The 11619-nt window shown below is 31.0% G+C and overlaps 2 protein-coding genes across 2 annotated transcripts in view; both read left to right on the forward strand.

The window, feature by feature from the left end:
- The window catches only part of LOC105621888 (transmembrane protein 43 homolog), a 3233-nt gene extending 2664 nt beyond the window's left edge, over positions 1 to 569 (forward strand). Inside the window, exon 6 of the mRNA XM_012203326.1 lies at positions 287 to 569. Coding sequence (XP_012058716.1) covers positions 287 to 569 — 283 coding nt within the window. The remainder of the gene's footprint in view (positions 1 to 286) is intronic.
- Positions 570 to 2055: 1486 nt separating this feature from the next.
- Positions 2056 to 10590, forward strand: LOC105621889 (sodium/hydrogen exchanger 7). The gene is made up of 12 exons (XM_012203327.1): positions 2056 to 2299; positions 3056 to 3282; positions 3825 to 3902; positions 4010 to 4086; positions 4481 to 4690; positions 5189 to 5439; positions 5708 to 5910; positions 6149 to 6414; positions 6608 to 6659; positions 7632 to 7688; positions 9995 to 10222; positions 10378 to 10590. The coding sequence occupies exons 1-12, from the start codon at positions 2056 to 2058 to the stop codon at positions 10588 to 10590; spliced, it is 2106 nt and encodes a 701-aa protein (XP_012058717.1).
- Positions 10591 to 11619: the final 1029 nt, after the last annotated feature.

The raw sequence follows: 11619 nt of genomic DNA on the forward strand, positions 1-11619 counted from the left end.
GATTACTGATACTTGCATGATTTTCCTTATTTTTAATATCCATGGAACATTGCAGACATTAAAAATTCCACATGGAATTATTTATATGTATGGCTAAAATGTTAGCCGAAACATGTTTACAAATGAATAATAATTAAATTAGAATACATACAATTCAGTAATATTGAAATTCATTGCACACGTATTACAACTAATTCCCTATTTGCCAAATTTATTATAATTATATTTTTTTATATCAGGGAATTGAGATTATCATTTTGTTTAAATGACATTATTTTTATTGCAGAGGGCTCGGATGGTTGGTCTTGTTTATGGCAGCAACATGCTTAGCAAATATATTAAAAACAATTATACTAAACTCGACATTCCTTTGCGGTATAATTGCAGTCGAGTCTCTGACTATGTCAGTTTCTATGTCTATCAGTCTATTGGTGATTGGTTTCGCTTGGGTGTGGTATCGACCAGTCGTTGGTCTCTGTTTAGCACTAGCCTCTGTTTTGCCGTTTATTTATTCAACACTGATATCGGGATCTTCATCTCAGCAACGTGATAATTACAGGAGGTTATAGATTATATTTATTAAGTCGCTTTAAAAACGATTTATCTTAAGGTGCATTAAATTATTAATTTAATCAATACTTGCATACATTTGTTCGATTCTTCCTTTCTCTATTTTCTTGTGTTTAATAATAGGAAAGAAATATTTTAGGAAAGAAATAAGTAAATGAGAGAAGAATATTACTTAAAATGAAAAAATTATTTATACTTTTTAACTTGTATATTAAGACTGTAGGATAAAATTATTTATTAAGTGTATTTCTTCTGTACAAAGTTAGTTATTCATTAAAATATTTTATGTCTTAAACAATGTATCACAAAATATCACAATATCAGTCCTATCAATAATTGATTCCTTCTGAAAACGATCCACTATTTAAATACGAATGTCATTGAACTTTTATAAGAAGCCCTATCGTTGAATGATATGGTAAAGAATATGAATATATACATCCATTATGTTCATAGATTCATCACTGTTCATTATTATTAAAATAAGAAGTAATTTGACACTTACAGATATGATAAACAGTAGCTGCACGAGTTGTAACTAAATATTGACTAGATTCAGTAGAAAAAGCAGCTTTGCATCTTTCTTTAATATGAATAGATGCAGTGAAGAACTAGGAACAAGAGCGATCATAAAGAATTTCACAACAGATACACAGCTTTTTTTGCTGAACATAGTCATTATGTTGTAACGCTTGATCCTAATCAAGTCTCCTCCTTTTCTCGAATTGGTCCGTTGCATTTATTACAGTTTAATTAAGCAATTCCGCATATGTTAAGATAATAAATAAAGATGGTGTAAAAAGCAACTTTTTATACCATAAGAATAACGTGACTTCAGCGTTTATCGTATCTGGACCTCACGTTGCAAAAATTCCCTATTATTAATAAATTATACGAAATATAGTCTAAACAATTTTTAAAGAAACAATTCTCATTTATACGTCTCAATGAACCTATACAATTTTATTATAATTTCCAATCACACGTCAAGTTCACTTTTTAATTGTTGCGTCTGCGATAATTTTTAAAAATTATCACTTAAATCAGAGAGAAACCTGAGAGAGGACATGACGGCCCAAAACTTGTAATCGCAAAATGCTGCCCTCTGACAAAGTGGATGTAAACTACATAGCAACATCCACTTTTCAAAGCTAGAGATGTTAAATCAATATTTGGTTCAACATGTAACACGATTATATGAACCAAATATCGATTTATCATCTCCAGACTTGAAAAGTGGACGATGTACCCTAAGAAAAGTGGACGTTGCTCAGATTTCTTTCTGCTTAAATAATTTTAATAGCAAATTTATATCAATTGTCGATAATGTCAGCGTTCTTCAATTACTTCCGGGCCCTTTTTATATCGCCGAAAATTTATCGCCCAGAGTTAACAGTCTTTAATAGTATCTCGTCAATGCTCTGGTGTGACTCACCTTTTCTCGCGCGCGCGGATGTCGCCTGACCGACCTGACGTTGGTCGAAGATGGCGGCGAATGGCGGCGTACGTCTCCTGCTCGTAGGAGTTTTATGTACTTTTCTCTTGAAACTATGCAATGGCGCGGCGACGGACATCAAATTGGACGCCAAGGCTCAGCTGTTGCACCGGCTCGACAGTCTCAATCTCCTGCTCTATACCTTCCTATTGATTTTAACCGTTTTAACAATATGGATGTTCAAGCACCGCCGCTTGAGGTTCCTCCATGAAACTGGTCTGGCTGTCATTTATGGTGAGAGTCGTCTGCTATCAACAATTTTCAGATCTTTCTTTTTTCTTGTTAATATACGAATATAAATATTACATGAGCAAATTTCACAAGTATGCATCATCAAGGACACGTGTCACGTTCTTTTATTGTATTCGTCTATTTATGGAACAACTTGCAAATCTTACACATCTATTTAATTCGTATACTTATTTTTATGAAATCCCTGTGTCTCAATTTTCAATTTTTTTCGTTAAAATTATTTTTCCTTTTATGTATAAATTAACTGTGAAAAATAATTATTATTTTCAGACTTTTGCAAAATAATCAAAATGAGAGTCTAGTTATAAAAGTCATTGATTATAATATTAGTGATATAATATTATTGATAATCTAATGATAGAAAAGTATTTTATGAGATTAACATTTGAAGTTTTTCTAAAACAATTATGAAATAATAAATTTCTTAGAAGGTCTTATATAGATATGGGTTTTATTATTGTTCTTAAACATTTGGATAAGTTAATTTTAGTTTGGTAACAATGAATAAAATTCGAACTTTCTTAATTTTCAAGACTTTTATAATAAAGATTTGTGAATTATTTCATAGCTCATATTATTCTTATTTTGGAATCTGAAATGAAATTAATTACATTGTTAAAACACATTCTTAAATATAATTTTAATGATCACTGTTGATAACATGTTAGATAATTCTGTTTATTTGGAATAAAATTGCAAGATAATTGTATTTATTTAGGATAAAATTGCTTGTTACAGGCTTAATCATAGGAGCGATAATACGTTATGGTTTCACAACGAGCAGCACTATTCTGCATATGCCGGTGGTTCCAGATAATTCTAGCAAATACAATCAGTCTGTACCACCGGACACGTTATGGTTACGTTTCCCGGAAGATAAGGGTGGCGGTGTCGTGAAGAACAAAACATTCGCGTATTCGTTTCGTGGCGAAATTTACAAGGAAGATAATGAAATCGATTTAAAGGTGACTGAGTCTTTCGTGAGATGATAAGTTACATTATTTGTCTAAAGAAAATTTTCAGCAAACAAATTGATAGCAAATTGTTGCATCACACTCACTCAGAGTTGATAACAAATTATTGTCCAGTGCCATATGTGCACTGAACAATAATTTGTTATCAACTCTGTTTTATTAAGAAGACTGGTGTACCAAATAGTAAATTGGCAGCAAAAGCGAACAAATCTTTGTTTTGATCGATTCTCATTATGAGCTTGTCATGAAGCTTTGTACAGTTTCGTCAAATTGTTCTCATGTTATGTCAACAGTTTTTGTTGTATATCTGCCACTAATCTGCTGACATTGAATACAACAGAATTTGCATCAAATTTGGTGCCTTTTTATCGATAAAATTTGAAGCAAGCCTTTTTAAAATTTGTTTTCGATAGATTTAGCTAATTAGGTTGTTTATTGAGTTTTAAGTAAGCCTAGATAATTATTACATTAAACTTGAAATCATTTTGCTTTTAAAACAGTTTATTTAATGGATGTAATGGTTGTTGTTGCAGGCAACTTTTGATCCTGAAATATTTTTCAATATCATCTTGCCTCCCATTATCTTTCATGCTGGATATAGTTTAAAGCGTGTAAGTATATTAACGCGCTTATTTCTTTGTTGGAAAGTCATAATAATGGGATATACACCACACATGTGATTCCTATTTATAACTCTTTGATAATCGAATTCTTCCAGAGATACTTCTTCAGAAATTTAGGTGCAATTCTTATGTATGCTTTGATAGGAACCTCTATATCAGCTTTTGTTATTGGGTAAGCTTCTCCTTTAATGTTATTTTATTGTGGAAATCTTGAGAAAAAAGTATTAATTTATATGTCACGTGTCTATTATTATAGACATTTTGTATTGTTATCGAAACATATTCTCTTTCTTTTATTTTCTTTTTTTTTTAAGAAGGTGCCATTTTTATATATTTCATATTTATTAATTATTTTTTAATTATTGCATATTTATGAGACTACTGTTATCAGACTCTTAGCAACAAATATATTTATAGAAAGTATTGCGGATCTTTGTATAGCTCGTACTTTGACCGAGCTTATCTACTTCTTGTCTCGCCATTTACTAAAAACAGTTCGTGTTTTCCTTTAAATTTAACTTGTAAATTTTATTTTAATAAGTCGATATCGTATTATCGTATTGTAGAGCTCTGATGTATGCTTTTGTACAATTGATACCACATCTCTCCACGTCGTTCACATTTCTGGATACCCTATACTTTGGCGCTCTAATATCGCCTACGGATCCTCTGACAATAATATCCATCTTCAACGACCTACATGTAGACGTTAATCTGTATGCTTTGGTATTCGGCGAGAGTGTATTGAACGATGCGGTTGCCATTGTACTTAGTGGGTTAGTATACAGAAATTTTGCAGAATCAATCCTACTTTATTTTCCCTGATTTTTGGATTCTTTAGCCAAATCGATTCTTTCTGCAACGAAATTATTGCGACAGAAAAAATCGAGGATTCGAAATTAGCCAAAGAAGTTGCGTTACACTGAGAAAAAGACACTTAAAAATTTATTCGTAAAATGTTTACTTCTGAAATAAATGTTTATTTAAATGGCAAAATAAAATTTTATTTCTCAAATAAATCATCTATTTTATTTTTTTTTACACTTAATGAAATATATTTTGTTGCTATAGACAAATTTTTTTATAATTAATAAATATCCAGAAAATGTTACATGTTAACTTGCGAATATTATGACTTTTTTTCTCAGTGTATGGATTCTGCAATAAAAAGTGGATATTATAGGGAATTATTTAACAATAAATTGCAGCTATAATTTAGCGATATACATTCAATATAAATGCAATATTGAAAATATTCTGATATTTCAATTCAGCTCAATACAAAACTACGCAGAACGATATCAATCGGGATCGGGTGGTTTCGAAACCGTGGCGTTCTTCCAGGCGTTCGGAGATTTCGTTGAAATATTTAGTTTGTCTCTCTTTATCGGTGCTACGATGGGATGCATCACTGCATTATTGACCAAGTTTACCAGGGTTCGAGACTTTCCTCTCTTAGAGTCAGCATTATTCGTTTTAATGTCATATAGTACATTTTTAATCGCCGAAGCTACCGATCTTACAGGTAATGCATAATATTTTTGCATGTGTTATATTATAACATTAGAAATAAAGAATAATATAAATTTTTTTCTCTTAAGAACTATTATTAATAAAAATAGTCATCGTTGATTCAACAGCTTTTTCATGCAGAAAGAAGTTGTTTCTCTTTTCTTTTCTAAAAGCTAACATTAGTGTCTTTATTTAAAAATGGAACCTAAGAAAAATTTTTTGCATCAATCTAGAGATTATGATTTTATTATGAAATATTATGAATTTATTATGAATTTTAGGCGTGGTTGCTGTTCTCTTCTGTGGAATATGCCAGGCTCATTACACATACAACAACCTGAGTCTGGACTCGCGTCAGCGTACAAAACAACTGTTCGAGCTGTTAAATTTCTTAGCCGAGAATTTCATATTTAGTTACATCGGCGTCTCGATGTTTACCTTCCCAAAACATCATTTCGATCCTGGCTTTATTTTCGCGGGATTTGTATCCTTACATTATATATCTACAGAGATTATATCAGCGTCATTTGATTTTTTTTGATTGATTCCAAAAAAATCTCTAAGTGAAAGAATTCTTTAAATGAATCGTTTCAATTTAACGTTATATACAACGTAACTGTCGAAAGAATATCATTAAATAGATATCAAGCAAATTCTAAATAAATATTCAATTTATTTATTTAATTTAATTCATAAAATATTTTCCTTAACATACTTTACAGCTATGCGCATTATTGGGTCGCGCGGCTAATGTTTATCCGTTATCCTTCATATTGAATCTGGCGCGAAAGCCGAAGATATCATTAAACTATCAGCACATGCTGTTCTTCGCAGGATTGCGTGGCGCCATGAGCTTCGCTCTCGCCATTAGGAACACCGTGTCGGACGCCAGGCAAGCTATGTTGACCACGACTAGCTTAATTGTTATATTGACGGTTATTCTACAAGGAGGTGCAACAACGCAATTTTTAAGCTGGTTCAATATTCCGTGAGTAAAATAACTAAATATTTATTTGTTTTTTTTTCTTTTTTTTTCTTTTATTAAGAATTTTATTCAAGAAAACAAACGAATTTTTTGACAATTTGTTATTTCTTATTTCCATTTAATTTGTTATCAATACAATTGCTTTTGCTGTTCATTGTATCACTTAAACTTGTTTTTTTTTTTTTTTATTTTTTAGAGTCGGAGTAGATGAAGAAATAGAAGGACTTTCTCATAATGGAACGCGTAGTGTAAGTATGACATAGTTTTTATTCGACAATCGTGTTCTCTATCTCGTGCTATCTAGAAGAATTAGTATCACGTAATGCAGGATAGAGACATGTAGGCTGTTTGCATATATATATACACATGTATATATTAATATATCTATGTGTTTGTATAATTTCGACACTCTATACATGATTAATTGATAGCAAGATTTACGATTATCTGAATATAGCATTTTGCATGTATAAAGCAGTGTTCTTATACTCTGTAAGTTGATTAATTATTTATAACTTCGATCGACAATAATAATTGATAGAATAAATATAACGATGTATATTAAAAAGTACACTATATTAAAACGAGTATAGGAATATTTGCTTTAAAAAGACATAAAAATGTAGGCATTTGTGCATGTAAGTTTTTATTGTTTTATATAATGATCTTTTTTTATGATGTTGCTTTTACCCAGGTGTACAATTTGTTAAACACTATCGGAATGCATACTGATCAGCTGAGTCTTCTCATTAATTACAAAATTGAAGCTTCGAAAATTTTGTTTTGCCATGCTCATGCTAGTTTTCTTTTAGTATGGAAAGTAGTATTGAAGTATCATAGATTCAGTAACAGTGAATTGAATGCTATATAGTGATTGTATTGACATCGGTACAATGTCGGTGAACTCAATTTTTCGATGTTATAGCTACATAGTAAAAATATTATAGCTACATATTAAAACATAGTTAATAGTTAAAAGTATGCCTACCTATTTCAAGTTCTGCAAAATGTTTTATGATATTTTTTGAATCATGAATAATATTTGTACGAAATTGCTTTATCGAAATTGTACCGATATCTAATCCTCACATCCTGCGAACTTGCATGCATGTTACCATTACTTTGTAATATTTGACAGTGAATTATAAATATTCGCAGCTAAAAAACGCGTGCGCGAATGTTACGATTTACAAGACAATTTAATTTATCAATGTTAATAGTCTGGCGGCGAGGGTGGCTACTGTGATCTGGACATACATAGGGGAAGAAGTCCGCCGGTACGTTATCATAATTAAAGATTGACTTGACGCACTATTTTCCTGTTTGACAAATTGAAAGTTCAGACGATTTGACTTATTTTTTTGTATGTATTTCGATGACTCACCCATTCTCACAGTTCGATTTATTATTTACACACAAATATTAATAAATATATTAATTTAATAAAACCATTCAGCATTTATATAGTAGATAGTACATACCATATTGAGTAAAAAAAAGTCTTAGTGAATGGTTGAAAACTCAACCATATGGTGTATACTACCTACCGTATAAATATTGAATATTTTTTTTAATTTCTTATTTAAAGTGTATTAAAATTAATAATTGTTAGAATTTTGTTACATATATTGATAGAACTCGAGTAGTATTAATAGGATCTGTAGTAAAAAATGGAAATATTTGTCTTTTTTTGGAGGGGAAGCATGCTAAATTTATAAAATTAATACGCTATATTTTCAATTTTGATTTTTTGGTATAAAAATGCGGAACTCTTTTTATTTGGTAAATGTTCATCTTCATACAGCCCTCTCCATATGATCTCCGAGTGACTTTGATCTTTGACCCTCAAGGAAGTCAAAGTCATTGATCTTTTCTGTTCTCATTGAGTAACTCTTATCCACTATGTAAAATAGACATTCTCCGCTCAAAAATATATTTTACATAATTAAATTGATACAGAATTATTTATATATCGGATATAAAGAAGCCTTATTTCGAAGAATTGTGGTATTCATACATTATAATCGTATTGTCTTTTAAATAAAAATTCAGCTATATAGTGTAAGTAATGTTCTTATACCAAAGCGTGGTAAATCGTTCTATGTTTTGTGTTTATTTCCTGCTTTATTAAAATAGATTTTCTCCTTCTTTAAAAACAAAAATTCTCTGCTTTAAATAGATTTCCTGCGAGAAAATCTTTTTTAAAGCAGGAAATCTATTTTAAAGTAGATTTTTATTTTTAAAATGTTCCATTTATAAAAATTGCTCATAACTTTTTAATGAGTAACAAGCGACGGAAAAGGTCAGTGACTTTGACTTCCTTGAGAGTCAAGATCAAGATTACTCGGACGTCATTTGGAGCGAGCTGTGTAAAGATGAACATTTACCGCGTTAACTTCACAGATCCTACTTTTGAGTATCCGTGAAGTTAACATTACATTTTATTAATGAAAGAAATAATGACAGTTCCAGTAGCATTTTATATAGTTCCTTATAAAAATAAAAAAGAATTCCACATTTTTTATATTAAAAAACCAAAATTGAAAAATTTCAGCCGAAACTCTGTTAAAAAATAATTGTAGAATATAAATCTGTGCTAGTACTAACTGGAAATGTCAATAGAATTGCATAAATTATAGCGCGACACAATTCCTTCAATATTGTATCTTTTATACAGGGTGTTAAAAAGAAACCATTCAGAATTTATAATTTATATTATGGTAAATAGTACAAATCATACTGAAAAAAAGCATTAGTGAATATAGGTCAAAAATTCTACCATTTCTGAAATATAAATAATTTTGTTTATTAATAACTTTATTTATAACTTATTGAATTCTACGTGCGACGTGAAGATTTACTTCAGTATTCTGAATCTTTTGATTTAATTTCCTTGTTTATTTATCATATAAATACTGAATAGTTTTTTTAACATCTTGTAAAAGGCGCATAAAGTTCATGCAATTCTTGTAAAAGTAACTGCATCAAGTGCCGCTTGATATCTTTATTGAAGCCATTTTTTTTATTATTATTGTAGCATGTGAATGTAAATCAATTATATGATTTATACGATCCGTCTGCTTATATTGCAAATTGCAGATTTATTTTATTAAAGCTTTTGATTGAATTTGTTGACTGCACGTGCTTCTGGTTATTTTTTCAAGTATGGTTTTTGTTATCCATTCTGTATGTTGGAGAATAGCTGGAGAACACTAAAATACATTCATTAACAATACCTACACAGACATGTTTAATATGGAACACCAAAAGTCATGATTAATAAGAACGCATGTATTTCTTCATAATTAATAATAAATGAAAGTAACTCCGAACATCCAAAAAGGATGTCATTAGTATATTAATATACTAACGACATCCTTATTATTACTGTTTACTTTTATGCTTAAAAAAAAATTAAATGTATACTTATAACATGTATACTTATTTCGATTTTATTTTAACGCATTAATAAATATATGTTTATAAATAATAAATGGGAGTGGTGTACTTTTGTTTAAAGATTAAAGGAAAACTCGCAGAATCATACAGGATGGATAATTGATGCATTGTTCACATTTCACAGTATAATTCTATGCAGGACGGATCGTTACCAGGCGGCGGTAGTAGCAGTGGTGGTATCGCTGGCACGAAACCTAACGAAAAGGCATTGCTCGCGAGAATTTGGGGCGATTTCGATACCAAATACATGAAGCCCTTATTAACGCATTCCAGACCTACGTTATTAGAAACGTTGCCGGTCTGTTGTAGTCCGCTAGCAAGAATTCTCACAACCACGCAACAAATGACGCAGGTACTGTCCAAGTGTTGAAAACTTCATTTTAAAACCAACTGTATATCATCTTAGATGTCTATATTATATTGTTACAACATAATACATTAGATTATGGAATAAATGAAAATAATTTTACCACACATCTATAATATAATTATTATACATTGCAATAGGACGAGGTTGCGAGGAAGGTCGATTCAGATTCAGACTTCTGCTTGGAAGATCGCGAGATGGAACGACGCAGGACCAGCGTTCAGCCGGTGAGTTTCCATCAGCCTAATCTCAATTATACTGTTAATCCATGCTATCAGCCTAACAACAGCACCACAGACGTCGGCACTAATCCGGACGAGCCCTATGTAATTCTCAATTTACACAGAAGGTAGAACTAACAGCAATCCTAACACCACCACCTTTTGTGTATCTGAACTTTTTAGGCCGAAGAAAGGAAAAGCGGGAGAATGGAAGAGTCGTGTATACATATTTCGCGTTAAACGCGGAATTACAATTTACTTTAATTCCCATGTAACTTACTTTACATTCGCATTCGTTCGTATAGTCGTATACAATTTCGTTAAGTTTCACGTTCTTTGTTTTCCATAAAGACGACTGATACAAATGAATCTCATATCTCATTTCTTTTTTTAATTCTTTACTTTGACTGTGAGTGTAAACAATAATAGCCTGTGGCTAGTGTGTGTACACTGTATTCTACGCATGTTCTCTATACTGTATATGTAATACAGACAATACGTAGAGGAGATGTAATCGCGCGAACGTTCACTTTAGATTCGACTTTAATAATCGCCTCTTCTTGCTTTCGTTTTTTTATATAAAATACAAGCTTGAATGTCTATTGCACGTAAAACTAATTTTATCTGGACGATATAATGTTTTGTTTTCGATTTCCGAGTTCAAAATCTCGAGTGAAACAGCAACAGTGGTAATCAAGGATTTGGATGTGATAGCAGCGTAATTCGAAATCCGGTACCTTTTTTAAGAGGAACGAATTTAAGAGTTTAGTAACTAATTTCAAAAGATGGAAAAAATCAGATCTACAAATAAATGCTTTTATATAATTACACAGTTCTAATGATGACTATCACCAATTAAATAGTGGAATCTCAAGTTTTATGCTGCTATTGCAATCAATATCTCAATTTTGAAAACAACAATGTCTATAAATACACCGTGAATTTTTAATATATCTGCTTGCTTAAGAATAAGGGGAATGTACGTATGCTATTTGTTGATGCAAACCGACTTTTTTCTGCTCTGCCCAATCTTATAACATCGTACGTGACAGATAGTGAAATGTTAACGAGTCAATCGCGTGCGAATGACTCCTCGTAACTGCGTATTCTTTTCTGTTGAAGTGATTTATAACTGTGCAGCAAATAACTATTCTAGTCAAC

Source organism: Atta cephalotes (genome assembly GCF_000143395.1).
Source record: "Atta cephalotes unplaced genomic scaffold scaffold00038, whole genome shotgun sequence".
NCBI lineage: Eukaryota > Metazoa > Arthropoda > Insecta > Hymenoptera > Formicidae > Atta > Atta cephalotes.